The sequence below is a fragment of the Sminthopsis crassicaudata genome, chromosome 3 (assembly GCF_048593235.1).
Source record: "Sminthopsis crassicaudata isolate SCR6 chromosome 3, ASM4859323v1, whole genome shotgun sequence".
NCBI lineage: Eukaryota > Metazoa > Chordata > Mammalia > Dasyuromorphia > Dasyuridae > Sminthopsis > Sminthopsis crassicaudata.
Genome location: NC_133619.1, coordinates 459,270,646 through 459,294,156, shown reverse-complemented (window position 1 = coordinate 459,294,156; position 23,511 = coordinate 459,270,646). Strand labels below are relative to the sequence as shown.

Genomic DNA, 23,511 nt, shown 5'->3' with positions numbered 1-23,511 from the left:
TTTACACACTCTTTCCTTTTACTTAGTTTTAGCTCTAACTTCTTTGAAATGCTTTGCTTATTGTGTTTTCCTGCCATAGGGATTGTCACAGCATATCCAATGTTCCCAACATGTCCAAGAAAATGAGTAGACATTTAAAATTACATATTTTAACTCCCATTGACAAGTATAGACAAGCACTTCAAAGAAAAAAAATTAAATTATGCAGATTGATACAAAAATGAAATAATAGATTATAAATTATTTTACATTACTTAACTTTACATGTTCTACATTCAAGTCAAACTGTCTAAATTGCTATAATAGAAATTGAACATTTCATCTCTAGCTTTCATGCTGTCCGAAGCAATTGCACTGACATTTCCACAACTAGAATGCCTTCCCTCCTCATCTTTTAGAATCCCATAGTTTTCTTCAAAATTTAACTTGTGTATCAACTTTTCCTTTTTTTGTGTGTTTCATGGACCTCTTTTTGGCATTTGGTGAAGTTTATGGACTCCTCTGAATAATATTTTTAAAGATATTTAATAAAATATATAGAATTACTAAGGAAATAATTATATTGGAAATATGAATATCAAAGTACATAAAAAGTTCACACACATATCCCATTTTAAGAATCTCTGTCACTTAGTCTTTTCTGACTTCCTTAGTTGTTCATTTCTCTCCTCACTCAAATGATCACGTACATATTCTTTTATTTATATGTTTTGTCTCCACTCTATTTCTTTGCATATAGAAACTATGTCTCTTTCCATCATGTTTGTCTATTTAGCTATCTATACACACACACACACACACACACACACACACACATACACGTCTCATGGGTAGTTTAAATGATTGAGAGATACATCAAACAATTGCTATAGCCCACTCTTTTTGGGTCTCCAAGATTCCAAGTACAGAGGGAAATAGCTTGAAGGAAAATAAAGGTAGTTCTTTCTTATGGAAAGGTCAGAAACATATATGATATATAAATATAAATATTAAGTAGGATAATTTCAAGGAAATATTTCTACATATGGGCTCCATCTTACAGAGGTGGGCATTAGAATGAGTTAGAAGGAACAAGGATAATTTAGTCCCACTCCACTTACAGATGAGGAAACTGAGGATCAGCGAGGCTAAATAACTTAGCCAAAATCACACAAATAGTAAGCACCAGAACATGAATTTTAACCCAGATAGTCTGATTTCATATTTTTTGCATTAAATTGTCTCCCTCCTCCCCCCCAAAAAAACCCCATATAATTATGAGTAAAGGGCAAAGATCAGCAAAAGTAAATATGTTCAGTACAAAATATGCTTTGGATGCTGTTACAGAAAAAAGTATTGTACTAGTAGGCAAGGGATTGGGAGTTTTAGTCCAGTCTCTGCCAATTATTAGCTACATGACTTTGAGCAATTCAATTAATCACAATAATTCACAATTACTTAACACTAAGTCAGTCAGTATGTACTTTCTCTATAACTTTGTGAGATAAATGATTTGTGTCATCCCAGATAATAGTGACTTCAGAAGCCAGGATTAGAACCTCTTCAGTTCAATAGTATATGTATAATATATAGCCAGAGTTTCTTCATTTACTTGATAGGATTGTTTTGTCTCATGAAGTTATTATAGAGATCAAACGAGAATAAGGGTAGAGATCTACAAAACAGAAGCTACTTTAGTAATGTAAAGTGGTATTATGACATCTTGTTCCCCAATTTTAATCTGTTGCCAGGTAATCAGTAGACCATTACTGAGATGCTGTAAATTGATGCAGGTGGCTCATGTTTCTAAAACCTGATAGTACTGATTGATTTTTAACGAGTTATTTTCTACAAAAGATAGATCAGTGAATTGGGGAGTTCAGTTGTGGCTGAACTTTTCTAAATTAGTAGTTGTATGATTCAGACAAATGATGTGAAAGAGAATAAAAATTCTTTTATTGAGCTATGCCTTCTTCTTATCAATAGCAGGGGTAGAAAATCCCAATAATTCTAAGGTCTTGGAGAAAATAATTTAATTCTGGATAGAGTTCTTCCATAAAACATTCTTTTCTCCTTAAGATCCACTTGAAGATACTGGAGCTTTGGGAGTGAAGGTCCCCTTAGGGCCCCACATCAAGGCTGTAGTTGAATTGCAAATACAAGTTGAGAAAATCTTCCCATCGACCTTTTGTTCAAGCATGTGAAGACAGAGACCTGACCTAAACATCACATTTTGACTGTTATGGAATAAAATGAAAAATTCATAGAATAGATAGAAAATGTTATCATTCCCTCAAATCTACTGATTTTTAAGCCATTTTTATTTGATAGGCGACATTCAAATGCTATTACTTGCCTAGCATTCAGCATAGGCAAGCCAGGGGGCTGGAAGTGTCATTTTCAAAGAAGTCTCTTGATAAATGATGAGAATTTGATCATTTTACATTCAGGAACTACTTTTGAGAAGGTTATCTCATTCAATTGTAGTATGTTTATTAAGAAGACATATTTCTATTAAGAAGAAGTTTGTCTATTAAGAAGACAGTATGAATCATGTTACTTTGGACAGCAAATATCTTATCCCATTTCCACACAAAAATGCAATTGATTTCATCTTTAGACTTAGCAAAGTGCTTTATCCATTCAAACATTACATAAATATCCATTCAAAAATTGCATAAACGTTGCATCACACATAAAATTCAAACAATATATGAATAGTTCTGAGTTAAACTATGAATGAATATATTCCATTAGTTCATAAAACACAGTTGTCTGGACAGGAGAATAAAGTGTAGTTATCTACATGCATTTTTAATATGACTTTGCCACAATATTATATGCTATAAGTTTACATCAACTGCTCTTGACTTGGGATACAAAAAAATTTTTTTTTTAAATTTACAGTTACATTTTAATGTAAATGATTTTCTTTGTAATCCTGGATATATATATATATATATATATATATATGTATATATATATATATATGTATATATATATATATATATATATATATATACATATATATATCCAATCAAACACTTATTAAACCACATTATTTAAGCCTTCTTTCACATATATGATTGAACAAGAAAGTGAATTAATTATGTAACAGGACTTATGGATAGCAGAGAAAGAATAACAGAATGGTAAAAGACATCCACATTTCCTTGATGATGTGACTAGAATGTGCTGCAGCCCACTTACAACCAGCATGCTGTTCTCTGTTGCCTGTTAAGATCCTTGAAAAAATTAGTATATTTTAAAATATTCTATAAAAGATGAAAAAATTTTGCTATTCAGTCTCTCTTCAGTTGTGTCTAATCTTTTGTCACCTTATTTGGGGTTTTCTTGGCAAAGATACTAGAGTGGTTTGCCATTGCCCTCTCCAGCTCATTTTATAGATGAGGAAACTCAGGGAGACAAGGTTAAGTGATTTGGCCAGTGTCAGTCACACAGCTAAAAAGTATTCAAGGCTATATTTGAATTCAGGTCTTCCTGTCTTCAGATCCATCATTCTATCCACCAGCTGCCTCCCAAGATTAAAATGAAAGATTGTAAAATGGTGAACTGTCTAAAGGAGAGATATAAGCCAGATCATAGTTCAATTAGTTAGAGTCAAAATTTGTTGAGTGAACAGACTATGAAACGTGACTGATGGAGTAATGGCACCTTGAAGGGAGGTCTTCAGTAGAATACCTGGTGACAGATCAAGAGAAGCTAGAATCCTGGGCCAAATCAAATAAGATAAATGTGAAGTCCTATACTTTACAAATTAAGATTGGAAATTTACTAGACAAGCATTTTTAAGGGCTTTCATAGAGGAGATGGATTAAATTAGCTTTGCTTGGCCCCAGATAGCAGAAAAAGGATTAATTAATGCAAAAGGAACAGAGGCAGATTTAGATTTGAGACAAGCAAACATTTCTTAACAATTAGACTGATCCAAAAACGCAGCAGGGGCAGCTAGATGGCACAGTGGATAGAGTACCAGCCTGAAGTCAGGAATTTTCATCTTCCTGAATTCAAATGTGACCTCAGATAGTTCCAAGTTGTATGATCCTGAGCAAAGCATTTAATCCTTTTTGCTATAAAATGAGCTGGAGAAAGAAATGGCCAACCCATTTGCCAAGAAACTTCCAATTGGAGTCATAAAGGGTCAGAGATGACCAAAAAAATGAATGAATTACAACAAAAATGGAATGTATTATACTGAGAGAGAGTGGACATTCCATCACCAGATGGCTTCTGGAATCTCTTTCAATTCTAATATTCTTTGTGAACATCTGATTGTCCCACTGAGAGGAGGGGAACAAAGAAATAAATTTTAATTGATCATCAGGAGCTTCACCAAAGTCCTTCAAATCCCATCACATAGGCAGCTCCTCCTAAAGTCATAATTGTTTGGATCCATGGAAATTTCTGTTTTATAGAATCAATCCCAATATTACTTTAAAAATAATTTGAGATCATAAAAATCAAGGAATTAAAGTAACTGAAAAATCATCTAAGTCAATCTTCTCATTTTTCAAGTTGAGAGAACTTGGAATAAATAGGAAAGTGAAGTGATCTATCCAGTCACATAGCAAAATCATGGCAAACCTGAAATTAGTATTAATATCTCTTTTAAGTATCAACATCCTAAAACAGTTTCATTTAGTTTCCCTTGTGGTATTGCCTATGTCATTCTATATTTTCTAAAAAATTAAAAAGAGATTACTAAACTTTTCACTGTGTGTTATTTTTTCATCTTGAAAATACTGAACTGTCACAAGTATTCTTTATTCTATGTGTAAATCTGTTCTAACAAGTATGACTTAAATTCCCATATTTATTTTTTTTATAATTGACTTAAAAATGCAAGTTAGAGATTTTCATCCACAGGAAGGGAAAATAGGATTACTCAATAGAAAAAGCAGAATATTTTCTAGTGAAGAAAATGATAAGATTATGATAAATCTTATGGCATGCTCAGCATTGTTCTTCCCACTGAAAGAACTTTACTTTTGCAATGTTTCTGTTAAAATATAAGCTCCTGGAGGGAAAGAAAAGTTTTATTGTTTTTCTATCCTCAGTGTATTAACACAGTTCCTGAACCATAGTAGGAGCCTAATAAATGTTAATTGAAGATTTCATAACATTTCCCCAACTTGAGAATATTATTTTTATAATTGACTATTGTGCCACAGCTACTCATAAAAACTTCTGACTTCACAAAAATCAGGTTGTTTTTTTCCCCCCTTGGATTTGAATCCTGACTCTGTTGCTTATTGACCTGTGCTTACTACTTTAGATAATTTGCATCTCTTCTCTATTCCTCAGTTTCTTCATCTATAAAATGTAGGAATTAGACTAGTTAGTTTCTCAAATTATTTATATTTCTTAATTTTATGAGATGATTGGACTCCAGTCTGAAAATTCAGTAAATTCAAATTTTTGAAATCTGTAAAATCATTTAGCTATATTCTACTTCTACAAACTTAAAATTGCATGTACTTTACTATGAATTTGGAATATCTACATTTTGGAGACAATAACATTGTCAATAAATTAATCTTCACACATGCATTTTCCTTGTTTTGACTGATTAATACACAGCCTTATTAAGTAGGCTCAGAGCTAGTGCTTATATGTCTTTCTGGACTAATTCTCTTCCAGACATAGAAGCTATTTAGGGCTTATTATTTAAGGTTAATCATAGGATTTACACATAGTAAGTTTCTGATACATTACCTTGGATGTGGTCTTATGGAAAAAGTACTGAATTAGAAGGTGTGGGTTTGAATTTTTCCTCAACTGTTACTGATCTTGGGCTTCAATTTTTTCCTCCTAATTATAGAGATGATTAAGGAGGGAGTTTACATGATGCCCATGGAGTTACTTCTAACTCCGAATTTTATAATTTGAAGTTTCAAGTAGTTTTATTTGTATTTGTATTTGCTAATCCATAAGGGGATTTTAAAAACAAAACAAAACATATATATTAGAATATGGCTCAAAAATAATCATGGCTTACATTTACAAAAAGTTTTAAGGCTCTCTTTATGATTAACAAAGTGTCATACATCTTTTCTTATTTTGGTTTTTATAATAAAATTATGATGTAGGCAGAGTCAGGAGGCAACTCTGGATTTGCCCCAGTGCAGTGAAATGTAGTGGGTGCTGACAACACTCTTTAGCAGGGAGAAACTACATAGCTTAGCAGCTAATTAGTGAGACTAATTAGTTAGCATCAGAAACTATCAGATGGTTAGTTTCTTTTCCTCAATTCTGCCTTCTTTTCCAACACTGAGTGAACTTTATTCTAGTCCAGCCAAACCTTATTCCCAAATCTGATGGAATGGGTCTCCCCTGCAGAGGCCTTGAAATATCTTAAGGTTTTCGGTCCTCTCTAAACTTGAAGAATCCTAAAGTCACCAAAAAGTCTTAAATTCCACCTTCAAACATGCATAAGTCTTCCCAACCTCAAAAAATCTTTAACTCTCTCTTCAAACTTTCTTCTTCTCTCTTCCCTTTCTCATCCAAACTCCTAAAAAATAGCTCTCCACATTCCAAACCATTACTTCTTCTACTTTCCCTCATTCCTCAACCTTTTGGAATCTTGCCATCAACCTCAGACTGTCTTCTGCAAAACTAGAGTTCTTAATTGCCTTAAAGCTTATGGTCTTTGCTCTCCTCTAATTCCTCTTAACCTTAATCCTGACTGTGCATAAAAGATAAAGATGTGTGCTTGGGGTGTGTGTGTGTGTGTGTGTGTGTGTGTGTGTGTGTGTGTGTGTGTACTGGAATGTACTCACACCAGCTAGGAAGTTGGAAATAGCTGAGAGAACTGGAGGGAGGGACAGGAGAGCCTGGTGAAGAAGAAAAGTTTGGGAGGAATGAGTCAGAGGGAGAAATGACCTCCACACACATCTCCTTTCTGTCAGTGACCACCCCAACTCTCACAGTTAGAATTGTCATCTTTTTGTAGTTACTACCAGACCTATGTTTCCCCCAATCCCCCTGACTTTTAATTCTGCATCACCAATTGGCCTATTGGACATTTCAGCTGGATTCCCTGAATCTCTGAAGACCTCTCAAGCTCAACTTGACTAAAACAGAACTCATTATCTTTATCCTTAAACCTACTCTTCTTCCTTCCTTAGTTCTATTAACAGCACCACATGATTCAAGTCTCTTAGATTCCTCATGTGAGCATTATCCTCAGTTCCACTCTACCTCATCCCACACAGCCAAATGCTGATGTTTCACAGTTCCTTACTTTATCCCTTCTTACACACATCTACCAAAGAAATTTTACTCAGCTATGGACATAGATGACCATGTCACTCTCCTACTCAATCAATTCCAGTGGCCTCTAGAACAAATGAAAGGTCCTTGTCTTTTAAAGATGTTCATAACTTTGCCCCAAAGTATCGTTCCAGCCTCATTGTATATTATTCCCTCCTTTATGGTCCAGCCAAACTAACCTTTTCTCCCTTCCTCACATTCCCTCAAGTTCCCATCTCTATATCTTTGCCCAGATTTGTAATACATACTTCCCTTATCTCCTTTGCTTTACAAACTCCCTATCTTTCTTCAAGATACAGGTTCTACAGATTTTGGCACTGTTAAGCCTGTTATCAATACATATATATATTTTTTTAGGCCTGTTATCAATACATATCTTTTCTTGATCCCACCACCAGCTAGTGCCCAAATTTGTATTTAATTATTTTATATGTATTCATTTTTTTTCCTGCATCGACTTATACATGTACTTGTCTCTCCCATTTGAAAAGTAAACTAGAACAGATTTTCCATTCCCTGTATTTCTATCCCCAACAAAGCACAATACTTGTAATGTAATGAGTGCTTAAAATTCCTTTATATGAGGTTATGTTTCATGTGTGCCGAGGGCATTCTTTGTCTTGCTTTTCCTAGGAAGAAGTGTAAGGGAAAGAAAACATTTATTAAACACCTGCGGTGTGCCAGGCACTTTACAAAGTGCCAAACACTTTACAAATATTATCTAATTTAATCCTCATAACAACCCTGAGAGATAAGTGCTATTATAGCATCATTTTACTATTGATAAATCTGAGGTAAACCACCAGGATCACATAGCTAAGAAGTATCTGAATACATGGCACTGTCTTTCCTGACATCATAAAAGCATTTTTCTAAATATGGGTGATTGTTTTTTCTGGTGGATTGAACAATGTTTCCTAAATGGATAAATTGGGAAGAACCATGTTGGCAGATTGGAGAAGGCACCCTGGGAGAAATGACAAGGGCCTGTCTGATAGAGCATGGCATAGGCAGGGAGATGGCCTTGTGCCAGCAAAAAGACATAAACCACATGACATGGAAAACCCTCAAAACCAGCAGCATCAGAGCAAACACTAACACCATGCTCTGTGTTCTGTTGCTCTCACTTGGGAGCTACCGATCAAGATGATTTCAAGGTGGCTAACGTGAAGCAGATGTAGTCTCTGTGAGATGGCCCTGCAAAGGAGACATCAGCTTAATTACTTGGTAATTATGGATACTGCTATACACATATGCTTGCTTGAATGCAAAGAAAGGGAAAGAAAATACCCTTGGGAATACACACCGTTGAAACTGCCAATGAGAGTACCAATTAAAACCCATTCAACAGCAAGGACTGGTTTTAATATTTTATATTTAAAATAAGTCATAATGCCATCCTGTGGCTCACAACCTACTTACAGAAAGAATTCGCTGCTTGTAGTCATAGTAAAATAAGTCGTATATTAATAATATACTATTAGATGTAACAGTATATAATAACATAGTATTATACATAGTATATTCATAATAATGATAATCATATTATAGTTCAGATTTACCATCTTTTGACTTTTATTACAATTTGAGAACTATTTGTAGTATTTTAAACTTTGCAAGTTTATTTCTCATTTGAGCCTTAATATTATGAGACAGATACTACAGGTATTATTATAAGAAGATTGTGGTCCAAAGAAATGAATGGAAATGACCTGTCCATGACCATACAACTAGGAAGTATCAAAGATGAGATTTTTTTACATGGGAATTCTTGACTCTAAACCCACCATCTGATAGTTCATTGTCTTGAATGAGTTTTCCAGGGTCATAGAAATAAATAGGTAGCCTAGTGGGGTTAGGGAACCAGTTTCTCTGAATAATCCGTAGTATTTGTTCTGCTGCACCCCATTGTTCCCCAATAACAAGAGGTAAATAACACAGCTAGAACTAGGATCAAAAGATTTTATTATATAAAAGAACAGATAATGACCCATGAGTCTGAGGTGTGGGATTCAGGCCTTTGCTTTGATTTCTGTGTAACCTCGGAAAAGTCATTTAAGGCAATAAACATTTATTAAGCATCTATTCTCTGTTAAATGAAGCCTTTGTGTTAAATCATTTTGATGCCTTATCTAGTTCTAAATTCTGTTTTTTTTATTTTCAATGTGAATATAAGATACAGAAAAAGTAAATAACTCATTCCTAATCCCACCATAACTGAACACTGACAGAATTCAGTCTTATATTCAGAATTGTTTGACTCCAACCTCAAAACTATTTCCATTATGCCATGTGGCCTGTTGTTCTAGTCTTTTTAAAAATAGTATTATAATTTTACCACCTTCAGTTTCTGACAAACTTTTACATGGAAGTGGCAGTACATGGCTATAGTGGGAAGATTGACACTGATGGATCCCTTGAGTTCAGGAGCTCTGAGCTGCAAGAGGGCTGAAGCCTTCAGTGTCTGCACTATCTAATATCAATATGGTGAGCTCTTAGAACTAAAGGAGGGGGAAATCAAGCTAATTAGGAGGAGGAGGAGGAAGAGGAGGAGGAGGGAAATGCAGGGGGGAGGGCAGGGAGAAAGAGAGATGAATGGATAAGTAAATAAATGAACGAATGAATAGATAGATGAATGAATAAATAATGAAATATATAGAATATATATTTAATAATAAATAATGAAATATATAGAAATAATATATATATAAATAAATAATAATATATAGAAATATATATATATAGAAATATAGAAATAATAAATAAATATAGAAATAATAAATAAATATAGAATATATAGAAATAATAATAAATAATGAAATATATAGAAAGATGATAGGGACAAAGAAAAATAACCTACAATCATCTAGCACTTATTTTGTCTCTAATGGCTTGGCTTGTATATAACAAAAGTAGGTGGCCTAATCTTCAACAAAGTTTACAGTATCCTAATCTGATTCCTTTTAAAATTTTCTGTGTAAATGTCAACATCGTACCTCATCTATACTCTTCTTGTATTGTTGATCATCTATCCAGGTGTGCAGATCAGCTGGTTCATAACAATCTTCCCACCACCTCTGTCATCATGTGCTTTGTGGATGAGGTGTGGTCCACTCTTCTTCGATCTGTTCACAGTGTCCTTAATCGCTCACCTCCACACCTCATTAAAGAGATTCTGCTAGTGGATGACTTCAGCACCAAAGGTAATTAAAAAAAAAACAAGAACAACATAGCCTGCATTTTTACAAATTCATGTGTCATTGGGGTGGGGGAGGGAGGGAGCCTAAATAAGTTTTTAATCAAGCCAAAAAACTGGAACATCCAAAGCTATACTTCACTTGGTATCTTATGAGAGTATGGTCTATGACCTTCAGAAGATCAGCTAAAAATCAGTACCCCTGGATTGAGCATGTCTCTGCTGAAAACTTTTCATTCAACCGAGTCCCTTTTGCCACATTGGCCTATTGATATCATGGTAAAGTGGAAAAAGTATTGGATTTAGAGTTGGAAGACATGTATACCATATACACTGTGTGTGATCTTAAGCTAGTCACCTAATTTCCCTGAGGTTCCTCATTTGTAAAATTAGGTGTTTGGTCTAGATATTTCCCAATGTCTCTTCCAACTCTAAATTTATGGTTTTAGGATCCTTTGATTATATTGGCACATGAGCCCATTTGCAGTCAGTCATTTGGGAAAATTCCGAGAAAATGAAATGTTCTACACAATTGCAGCAACAAATCCCTGTGTATAAGCATCTGTGCTGATGTAAAACAACCAAGAAAGGAACATTCTGATCATAATTGGCAGGACAGTGCCTTTCCTGCTAATGACAACTAAAGGAAGAGTTCAGATCTCAGGCTTAAGAGACAAGCTTCCTCCTGTGCCTTCTATGATTCCAGTACACACTGTTCTCCTGAAGTGACCAAACCTATTTCCAATGGGCCAAGAACCTAAAATCTCACTAATTTGTCTATTTCCTTCCTTTTTTGTACCTGGAATAATAACAAGTGATTTAATATACATTTCAAAAATGCCATAACTATTTAAAATTACTTACTGTAGATAAGTAGCTAGAAGGTCTGCTTTGGAGTCAGAAAGACACATCCCAATTCTATGACCATGGACAAACTATTTAGGTTCACAGTGCCTTGAGCAATTCTAAAACTATAAAATATGATGAGAGTTACTGATAAAGGGAGTCCTTAATAGGGATAAAATCGTAGATATCTCCTCCCCTTGGGGAAATAAAAAGTGAAAACTAGGGAAATACATTCATTCCAAACCCTTGATTTTAAAATATCCCATGGCGTATATTCATATATGTCTCTTGAGTTTGGGTTTTCCCAATGAATCTTTGTGTCATCTAGTTGATAAATATAATGCGCTATCCTTACTTGGGCTGCCATTGTGAATTCAAAGATACAACAGTAACAAACATAGCTCCTCTTGCTTCTTAATATCTCCATAGACACTGGCCGATGACTCCAAATTTTAGCAAATAAAAACCTGATATTGAACCTGGAGTAGCTTCCATTTTTTTCCCTTTTATATTGATTCTGTAACCACAGGGATAAGTGACACTGCAAAGATGTGTTGAAGCCAGCACTTATTGGAAGAGCCAATTATTAAATTATCCAGATCAGTGAGGAAAAATTAATAAATCAGAGTTTTATTATTTTGTTGAACACATAGACTTTAGAAAGTGATGGAAAAAAAGACAATGATGCAAATTAAATTTAAAATTGTGTCCTGTTTACATGTTTTGTTTTGTTTTGTTTTTTGGAGGAAGAACCAATTTTAAACATTTTTTGACAAAAAGTCTGTTTTATACAACATCACTTCTTTTTTAAAAATTTATTTATTTCATTCTGAACTTAGGAAATAAAATAAGCATTTCATTGGAAATTGCTGGAATGAACATCAGTTGGGGAATGGCTAAAAATAATTTTTGGTATATGATTGTGATGGAACACAATGGAATTAGAAATGATGAATTTGATGATCTTAGAAAAATATGGTAGACTTGCATGAAATAATTAAGAGTAAAATGAGTACAATCAACAGAACATTATGTAGTTACAACAATATGGTTTTAAGAACAACTTTAAGTGACTAAGTCATTTTGACTGTTATAAATACCCAAATTAACTACAAAGGACCTATGAAGGAAGACACAGCATGGCTTCTTCAATATACATTTCAGTGCCAAAGTTATTGAGCCAAGTTCCCAGCAAAACTTATGGCACATGTAGCACATGGTGTATTCTAGTTAGGGAAAACTGGACCACAGTGTACTGATTGAAAGCCTCAAAAAATGAACTTGAACTATAAACAAAAGTTTCCTGATGGGGTAATGATATGTTCCCTTTTTGATGATAAAGGTTCACAAAAGGATCTATTTACAATTTAAACTTCTTCCTATTAGTCTTTTTTTCTCTTTCTCTTTTCCTCTTTTGTCTCTTTCCCTTTTCTTTTTCTTTTGGATTTCCTCCTCTTTTTACTAATATTTCCTCTTTTCCTCCTCCTGTTCCCATTCTTCTCTTTTTCCTCATCTTCTTCTATTTCCTCTTTCATTTTTCTTCTGTTCCTCTTCCACCATTGGAACTCAGATTCCCCCAAAATAAAAAAGAATGTGGTAATCCTAGATAAATTCTAGCTCTACGTTCCTGAATCTATGAATCACAATTTATTTTTGAACCTGATAGAGGAGATTTTGAAGAGAGGGATGGAGTATCTAATAATGTAGATTTTTTTGATAAAATCTTTCTAAGGAAATGGCATCAGTGACCACAATCTTAGAAAAGAAAAGAAAACATCACTTTTCTAATAAATACTACAGGAGTTCTCAGAGTTGTCACAGATCCAAGTCCAGGTTGGGCTGAAATAAATATTTTCTCTTTTTTCTTCCTCTTTGACTTAGAATACCTGAAAGACCAATTGGATAAATACATGTCACAGTTTCCCAAAGTCCGGGTACTTCATCTCAAAGAGAGACATGGCTTAATAAGAGCCAGGCTGGCAGGGGCAGAAATCGCAACAGGTGAGAGGCTACTGATTCTTGTTGTTATGACTAGACAGGATTCCCCAGAAAACAAGTGTAGGGCTTCTCACAGAAAATCTCTTTCCTTCTGATTAAATTCTTTGCCATGAGACTTTGAAGACTTCATAGTCATATAATTTATTTTCCTCCCAAATAGTTTTCTAATGACTTTACTCAACAGATCAATCTATACATCTCCCCTATTATTTCCCACAAATTATGGGAGCAATTCTTCATCTAGAATTATGGGTACATAATCAATGGTACAAGTACTACTATGACCTAAGACTGTTATTGGTGGCCCCATTATATAGAATAGGCTACAAAGAAAGTCAGCAGCATTGACTTCAATGGCAAATAAGTACCAGATATGCACATGGTCATTTCTTAGTCTCACCCTTCTTGACCCTTCTGCTTCATTGGACATTGTCAACACTTTCTCCTTTTGCATATTCTTCCCTCCATGTTTTATTGTAACACTACTCTTAATGACTGCTTTCCTACCTTTCCTGCTGTTCCTCTTCAGTCTTTTTTGCAGTGTCATCAGTGTCATGATTTCCAGTTACAGGCATTCTCCAAGGCTCTATCCTGAGTCCTACTCTTTTTTCTTCCAATTCATTCTCATCAATTGTCACGGGTGTAATTATTATCTCTGCAATTACTTACAGATATATAGATATAGATATAAATTCAGCTCTAGTTTCAGTCATGTATAATCAAATTTCTATTCAAATTTCAAATTGGACATCATAAAGACATCTTAAACTTACTTGTACAAAACAGAATTCCCAAACTCACCTCTCTTCCAAACTTCCCCATAATTGTTGGGATCATCACTGCCCTATTGTCCCATGTTCATAAACTTAGCATTTTCCTCAACTTCTCACCCACTGTCACCCTACATATCTAATAACTTGTCAAACCTTACCCCAGTCTGTCTTTTCAACTGTGTTTTATATTACTTGACCTTTTATAATCTGTGATCCAATTCAGCCTCCTCTATTACACAAACCACATTCCTGTCTTGTTGTCTTGTCCTGACCATTTCCTATACCAGAAATGCTTTCCCTCTACCTCATAGAATTCCTTGCTTCCTCCAAAATACAGCACAAATACCATTCTTACATGAACCCTTTTCTGAATTGCCCAAATGTTTAAATGTTTTCCCTCCCTAATTACCTTCTTTAATCAACTTCTTTATCATTTTTCTTTTCATGTACATTATACATTTTACATGTACTTACTGTCACCCCAATGAGAAACCTAAAAGTAGGGGTTGTTTCATTCTTGTTATTTGTATCCTGTGTGGCAATCCCAGTACCTGGTACATAGCGTTTCACAAACATTTGTTACTTGTTAATTTAATAAACAATGGTTAATTTATTGGCAAATATAAAATTTGAAGAAGGGAGAGCCTACTTAGGAGAAATCAGAAAAGTCTTTGTCTAGGAAGTGGTGCTTGAGTTAATCCTTGAAGGAAACAAAGGATTCTAGGAGTTGGAGGTGTAGAAGGAGTTCATAGCAGGGACACAGGACAACCTGTACTGGATATCAAGTAAAAGGAAGAGCTAGTATCCTGTTTTGTATGGAAGGCAGTTTTTGAAAGAAAGTTAAATGAAATCATTTTAGTAAAATAGACTGGAGCCAGTCTTCCAAGGGCTTCCAATGCCAAGCTGAAGAGTTTGTATTTCATCCTAGAAGCAACAGAGTCACTGACACAAAAAATTAGATGGTTAGTCTTGAACTCTAAAGAGATTCTTTTGGCAGCCATATGGAGAATGGATTGAGGAACTAAAAGTGGGATAGCTGTTTAGGAAGCCATTCATTCTACAAGCATTCATTAAGCATTTGATATATGATATCCTAAGTGTTACCAATACAGACAGACATTGAAAAGTTGCTGTTCTCAAAGAGCTTATATTCTAATGGAAGAAAAAAAATTGAGACAAATAAATACAAAATATATTTCCAAGCAAATATAGAGTCATTTTGGGGTGGCTGGATACAGAGCCAGAACTAAAGCAGGTATTTTGGTCTTTAAGCCAGGATAGGGAATTGTAAGGCACTTAGGGTTCCACTGAACAAATTATTGCATTTTATTAATGAAGAGCACAATTGTGTAGAGTCTGAACTAGTTGTTAAGGCTGGGCTGAAGCTATGAGTGAATAGCAAGAGTAGAGATTGGTTTTAAAATAGCATGAGTGGAGATGGGAGTACAATGTGAGAGGCTAACAACTTGTTATGGTGGTGAGGAGGGAGGCCTGGGCTTAAACTGAATACCTTTGTTCTGTCTACCAGGTGATGTATTGACATTCCTAGATTCTCATGTGGAATGTAATGTTGGGTGGTTGGAACCTCTCCTAGAAAGAGTTTATTTGAACAGAAAGAAAGTGGCCTGTCCAGTTATTGAAATAATCAATGACAAGGATTTAAGGTAATGTCATTATACTTCACTGAATGTTTCCATTATTAACAGACCACTAATGATGAAGTGTACTATGTGGCCCCTTTATATAAAAATCTTCTCAAATACAGTCTTTATCTTGTTAAATAAGAAATTCCTGCCAGAAATCTAGAGTAAGGGAGTATCTTGGAGGAGACAAATTAATTAGATAATTAATTCATCCAATTCATTTCTGAACCTCACCTGCTCCCAACCCTGATCCTATAAACCTCTTAATATGTGTCCATATCTTAACAAATTCTGACCCTTATCACTAGATGAATTTTCTAGCATTCTCTCTCTCTCAGCCATTTGGTTCTAAGGGTCTATATGATCCCATTCAAGCTAAGCATTGATCATGGGTGAAAGGGAAAATAATTTTAGGCATTTAAAATTCTAACAATCAAGTCTTTATTAAGTGCCTACTATGCACCAGACACAGTGCTACGTGCTAGATTATAAAGACAAAAATAAAAATAGTCTCATCTCAAAGAGTTTACATTCTGTGGGGGAAGATCAACTTGCACATTAATATAGGTGCACACACACTCATATGTATTTATTTATGTACTCATATGTACAATAGTACATATGTGATTAACACTTGCAGAATAAGTATAAAATAAGTGCAAAGCAATTAAATACAAGTTAAAGAGAGAATACCCTGGAATTGGGGTAAAGGAGAAATTAGGGAAGACATTGTATAGATAGTCAAGCTTGAACTTCATTTGGAAGGAAGGAATAAATTATATCAGATGAAAGTGAGAAACAAAAGGATTTAAAGCCAAACATAGATATGTATATTTTATCCTTGAGGCAATAAGGAGTCACTGGAGTGTATTCAAGAGGGTAATTATATGGTCAGATATACAATTAAGGAAAAATTACTTGGAAGCCATACAGAGTTGGGATTGAAGTGGGACACAAAGTTGACATAGAGAAATTAATTGAACAAGAGGCAATGACAGCTTGACCTAAGGCAGTACCAATGGGAATAAAGAGAAAGGGTCAGAGGTGAGAAATGGTATAGAGGTAACAATAGTGGGATTTGGAAACTAATTAGATATGAGAGGTAAAGGAGAACGAGGAACCAAGAATAAAACTAAAATTACAAACCTAGAAGACTTTAACAATGTGATACCTTCAACAGAAATAAAAATCAAGAAGAATGGGGACTGAAAAAGTTCATCATTAGGTTTGGCCATTATAAGATTACTGGTAACTTTAAAGAGAGTCATTTCAGTTGAATAATGACATAAGAATCCAGAATATAAATCATGGAGTAATAAGAAGTAAGGAAATGGAAGCAATGAGCCTAAACAGGCTACAGGGGGTAACAAAGCTGGAAAAGAATTGAGTAATATAACCATATCATCACTATGGCATAAAGAATCCATGCATTCATTTATCATCAAAAGATTTGTGGTGACATTTGTCCAATATCTTCTTCTTGGGCACTTAGTTCATTCATTCATCATATATTGATTGTGCACCTAATATGTGCAAGGAACTTTGCTAGGAAGTCAGCATAAGGGATGTAAAATAATGTGAGGTATATATGATCAGGTTTTTGCCTGCTTTTTTTTCCCCTTAGCTACATGACAGTGGACAACTTTCAAAGAGGCATCTTTGTGTGGCCCATGAATTTTAGTTGGAAAAAAATTCCTCCCGAGGTCATTAAACAAAATAAGATAAAGGAAACAGATGTGATAAGGTAAGAGTGGGAAATTAGGGTCATGGAAACAAAGTTGGGTTTTCAGAGACATAGAAATAGAGCTTCAAGGAGAAACAAGATGTGCCATTTTACTCCATATTCTTCCACAAACTAATTACTGGTTACATCAATATGTAAACCAATGTAATTATCATAAAAGCAACATGAGATATGAAACTTGTTATTAACATCACCATTGCCAAGTAATTTCTTAAGTGTTTGTCTTCAGTTAGGTAGCACTGTGAATAGAGGGTTAGTTAGTTAGTCTTGAACTCTAAAGCCTGGAATCAGGAAAACCTGAGTTCAAAACCCGCCTCAGATACTTACTAGCAACTGAGCAAGTAAGTTTCTTCATCTCTAAAATGAGAAAAATAATAGCTAGGATTGTTGTAAGGATCATATGAGATAATAATTTTAAAGTGTTTAATACAATACTTGGCACATATGAGTACCAAAAAAAAAGTTAACTATTATGATCATATTAAAATCAGAATCCTGCCATCATTGTCTACATATACACACATAATATATATATATATATATGTATATATATATATATATATATATATATATATATATATATATATATATATATATATATATATATATACATACATACATACATACATATATCACTTCTATAAGTGATCCATTTAACTGCATATATTTATCTGGCTAATAAGCATTTTTTATTTGATTTTTCTTACATAATTGATTGATTGATTGTGCCATCAATGCATCATCATTGCTTGGTAATGGGAATAACACTGGGATTGAATGCACAAGAACTGGGTAAAACTCCAGTTTTGCCACTTGTTTGGGCCACTTAATCATTTTAAGCATCAGTGTCTTCATCTGTAAAAGTGGAACAATAACCTCTGTTTTACTTACCTTATCAAGGTATTGAAGATTGAATGAAATAACAGGCATAAAATGTTTTTTTAACTGAAGATAGCTTTATAAATATATTCTGTTACTGCTACTAGCCATACGATCCTCAGCAAACCACTTTAATTCCTCAAGTGTTAGTTTTGCCATCTTTAAAATGGGCATGATAATAGCACCTAACTATAGGGGATTGTAATGAGGAGTAAATAAAATAATGCCTATAAATCATAAACCTAAAACTCTATAAATATTAGCTATAACTATTGCTATTGATTAATTCTCATTTTTGATAGAGTTCAGATCTAAGTAAACTGTCCCTATTTATTAATCCTGTGATTATTTTTTGTATTCAGTATTTTACACACAATTTTACAAGCTGAGAAAAATAGGAATTGTTTGTAGTGAAATAACTGTCAGAATGTGAGCATCTCTTCTGTGGATACATTAAAAGACCTTGGTATGGGAAAAGGAAGGAAATAAGCATTTATATAAAACCCACCATATGCCAGGTACTATGCTCAGCACTTTGACAAATTGAACTAACAGAATCCACCATGACTTTTGCTCGCCTTGAAGAAGATTGAATGAGAGGTATGTCAATACTACTAGTGCAGTTCTAAATCTTAAATGTTTTTCTCCCTAAACTTCAGTGGCTTAAAATTCAACTAAGTCTTTTCTGAGATCCTCTATTTTGAAAGCTTCTTGTTAGATATAGCTTGGGAAGCATGAGTGTTTGGAATGTTGACAATTCTGAAAAACGTTGTTCTTAAGATTTTATGAATCGATGTTCTATCCAGGTGTGAAAGAGACTATTTCAGTCAGTGATAATGGTCTGGTGCCAATACAGTTTCTTGGTTGACTTCCCTAGGAAACTTCAAGGTCTGTCTGTATTTTTTGGATGGATATTTGACATCTGTCAGTCTGTGAAAAATGAGGAAGTCCTGATATATGATTTTCTCTACAAAATTAAATCTTCTTAGGATTTGAAAGATGCTAAAGTTTGTTGTTTTTTAAATTTTGTTATTCATTTATTTTAAACATTTTTTCTCTTTAAATTTTGAGTTCCAGATTCTTTCCTTCCCTCTCACTTCTTCCCTACTTACTGAGAAAGCAAGTTTTTTTCAATTAATCATACATGTGAAATCATATAAAATATATTTCTATATTAACCATATCACAAAAAATTAAAAGTGAGAATGTTATACTTCATTTTGCACTCATACTTTATCAGTTTTCTTTCTGATGATGTATAGCATTTTTTACTCGTGAGTCTTTTGGAATTGCCTTGGATCACGCTATTGATCATAGTAGCTAAGTGTTTCATAGTTGATCATCATTACAACATTGCTGTTACCATTCACAGTGATCTTGTTCTTTTCATTTCATTTTGCATCAGCTCATATAAGTCTTGCCATGTGTTTTTTTTTTCCTTCTAAAACTACTCCCCTCTTCATCTCTTGTAGCACAATAGTATTGGTGTTGTATTTTTTTATTCATTATCCCTGTTGGGGTTTTCTTAGCAAAGAAACTGGAGTGGTTTGTTATTTCCTTCTCTAGCTAATTTTATAGATAAGAAAACTGATATAAACAGGGTTAGATAACTTACCCAAAGTCCCACATCTATGTAGTGTCTGAGGCCAGATTTTTAACACATCTTCTGGGAAGCTAAGTAGTATAGTGGATGGAATGGTAGGTCTAAAGTCAGGAAGAATCTTTCTTATGTTAAATCTGGCCTCAGACATTAGCTACATGAGCATTTTCTCAGAGAAACTTTTTCAGAGAAAAAAAATTATACTACTATATTGTTAATGCTTCCTTTTAGCAAATTATAGTTTCCCTGAATATCTATAGGTCTGTTTTTGCTTTTGCTTTACCTGAGATCATAATTGCTACCTCTGCTTTTTTTTTTACTTTAGCTGAACCGTAATAAATATTGTTTCAGCCTTCTTTTTTTTTAAACTTTGTGTTTTTCTGCTTTGTGTGTCTCTTATAAACAATATATTATTTTGGATTCTGGTGTCTAAACCATACTGATATCCACTTTTTGTTGTTATTGTTGTTGTTGTTGTTTTTTGGGGGTTTTTTTTGGGGGGTGAGGTTATCCCATTCCCATTCACAGTTATGATTATTGTGTATTTCTTTCCATACTGTTTTTTTCTATTTATCCTGCTCTTTTTTCATCCTGTCCCTCCTCAAAAGTCTATTTTGCTTCTGATCACTGCTCCCTTAATCACATTCCCACTTATCATCCCCACACCATATCTCTTATCTCCTCCATATATATATTCATTTTGGAATGTCTTCCAGAAAGTGATCAGTATATTCTTTCAATTTCTTTTTATCCTCTCCATCTAAGATACCTGAGCAGTTTTTCTTTATAATTTCTTAAAATATTATATTTAAAACCTTTTGTAAAATTATGATTTCAGGTAGTTCAATAATCCTTAAATTACTTTCCTCTATCTATTTTCCAGATCAGTTGTTTCTCTAATGATATATTTCACATTTTCTTCATTTTTATTGTATTGTTTCTTTGATGTCACATGGAATCCTTAGCTTTTGATTGCCGAATTCTAAATTTCAAGGAATTATTTTCTTTATTGAGTTGTATCACTTTTTTTATTGAGCCAATTCTGCTTTTTAAGGAGTTTATTTCTTTGGTGAATTTTTGTAACCTTTTTAAAACTATTAGGTCAATTATGTTTTTAAGGTGTTGTTTTCTTCAATTTTTTTGTGTCTATTTCACCAAAATGTCAATTCTTTTTTCATAATTTTCATGCATCATTCTCATTTGTTTTCTCAATTTTTACTCAATCACTATCTCTTTAATTCTTTCAGGAATTCTTTTCATGTTTGAGTTCAATCAGCATTCTTCTTTGAGGCTTTGCTTGTTATTGTTCTGTGTTTTTATATCTTGGCCTTCCTTGCCACTGCAATATTTTTTTGGTCAAGTTCTTTTCTGTTACCTGCTCATTTTTGTATCATATTTCTCGACTTTGAACTTTATGTCAAAGTTGAGTTCTGCTCATTTGAGGTGGACAGGCATAGATTCAGGCTTTTTTGCATTGATATTTTCCACATCTAATTCTGGAGATATGCATGTTTCGGGGTCTTCCAAGGTTGTATAATTGTGAAAGAGCTGTGGTCGCTGCTCTCCTGATCTGCATTCTGGCCATTACCCAGAAATGGTCCTGCTCCCAGCAAGTGCTAGAAATCCTGTTCATTCTGGAACTATGATCACATTCCCTGCCCCCCCATAGGTATAAGTATTAATGCTTCTTTCTGCCTTTGCTACAAAGGCCCCTGTGCCCCTGTCCTCTTGTGACTGATCAGAACTCCTTTTTGCCCTAGAAACCTAATGCAGAACTGTGCTTGGATAATAGATTCATCAGTTGGCATCAGCTGTATCCAGTCCCCTGGAACTTCCTTCTGAGAAGTTCTTCACCCCTCTTACTCTCTTTGAGTTAAGAGCTCCAAAAACTGCTATTGGTGGTGTTGCATTCAGTGCTGCTGACACATGTTGTTATAATCCTGCAGTGTTCTGGGCTGACCCCGACTCCAGTGTCAGACCTCTTCTGCCAGTCTCCTAAGTTGTCTTAGGCTAAAATAAAAGTCTTTTTGTTGGCTCTGCTGCACCAAATTTAAGTCTAAAACTAGTCCTTTCATTTTCAGGTGTCCAGTCATGGCTGGTGGATTATTTTCTATTGATAAAAAATATTTTTTTGAACTTGGAACATATGATCCTGGCCTTGAAGTTTGGGGTGGTGAAAATATGGAACTTTCATTTAAGGTACTGTAAAGCTTGACTCAGGTTTTTTTAATTTATTTATTTATTTTTATTTTGGCAGGTTTTTACCTACTTCTATTTTGTTGGTATTATTGAAAGTGATAATGGTTGCTGGAGAACACATTTCAAAAATATATTATTAGGAACTCTGAACCAGGGTTAATGTTTGTGTATGGTAGGTTGGAAATTGGGAGCAATGCTGACTGCTATGAGCTAATTTTAGAAAAGCCCTTTCATTTCTTATGTCTCAGTAGCTACATCTTAAAAATTAATAAAATACAGATTTTTGCCAACAAGCATAAATATTTTGAGATGAATGCATGCTACAAAATGCCATTCAGGATACTGCATATAACTGAAGGCTATAAAATAAAGTTCATTTGTTTATTTATTTGCTTACTGTCAGACCTCTTGAATGCCAGTTAAGGGTTTTGAGTTATTGATCTATTGAGTGCTTAGGTGAATCTATAAAATGGCCACTTAATACAAACCCAAAGAATAAAATTATAATAATACTCCAAAGCTATCTGTACACTAAAAATTAAACCTATAGGTTTTATTGCAGCCAAAAACATATTTTTAAAGAAATATATATCATCTAAATGTGGAAATATGTTTAAAAGAAATGCACGTTTAATCTATATTGGATTGCTTGCGGCCTAGAGAAGGGGAGAGAAGAGGAGGGAGAGAGAAATAATTGGAACAAAAATTTTTGCAAGAGTAAATGTTTAAAACTATCTTTGAATATATTTTGAAAAATAAAAAGCTATTATAATTATTTAAAAGAAAAAATATTTAAAAAGTAATCACCAAAATATTTATTAAAATTATGTGCTCAGGGATTTTGTTCTATAATATATAAAATCAACACAAAATACCTTGTCATATGCTTTCAGGATATAAGTAAGTATGTCTTTATTAGGAATTTTGATTTCTTATTTCATTATAATATCATGAGAACACATTGTTTTTAAATCATTGTCCTTTTCGACATGCTTATTCACTAAATAATATCATTTTTTCATCACTACCCTAGGTGTGGATGTGTGGAGGAGAAATTGAAATCATTCCTTGTTCTCGAGTGGGCCACATCTTCAGGAAAGACAATCCATACTCTTTCCCTGAAAATAGGATTAAAACCATAGAGAGGAACTTGATTCGGGTGGCTGAGGTCTGGTTAGATGAATACAAAGAGCTTTTCTATGGCCATGGTTACCATCTTTTGGACCAAAGTCTGAATGTTGGAAACCTCACTCAACAAAGAGAACTCCGGAAGAAACTAGGGTGCAAAAGTTTCAAATGGTACCTAGAGAATGTCTTCCCAGACATTGAAGCTCCCATTGTGAGAGCCAGCGGGGTGGTAA

The 23,511-nt window shown here is 34.0% G+C and overlaps 1 protein-coding gene across 1 annotated transcript in view; it reads left to right on the top strand.

Moving 5' to 3' along the window:
- Window positions 1–23,511, top strand: part of GALNT5 (polypeptide N-acetylgalactosaminyltransferase 5) — a 63,979-nt gene that overhangs the window by 14,909 nt on the left and 25,559 nt on the right. The window contains exons 2-7 of the mRNA XM_074303413.1: window positions 10,309–10,475; window positions 13,196–13,315; window positions 15,614–15,749; window positions 17,353–17,472; window positions 22,033–22,150; window positions 23,184–23,507. Coding sequence (XP_074159514.1) covers window positions 10,309–10,475; window positions 13,196–13,315; window positions 15,614–15,749; window positions 17,353–17,472; window positions 22,033–22,150; window positions 23,184–23,507 — 985 coding nt within the window. The remainder of the gene's footprint in view (window positions 1–10,308; window positions 10,476–13,195; window positions 13,316–15,613; window positions 15,750–17,352; window positions 17,473–22,032; window positions 22,151–23,183; window positions 23,508–23,511) is intronic.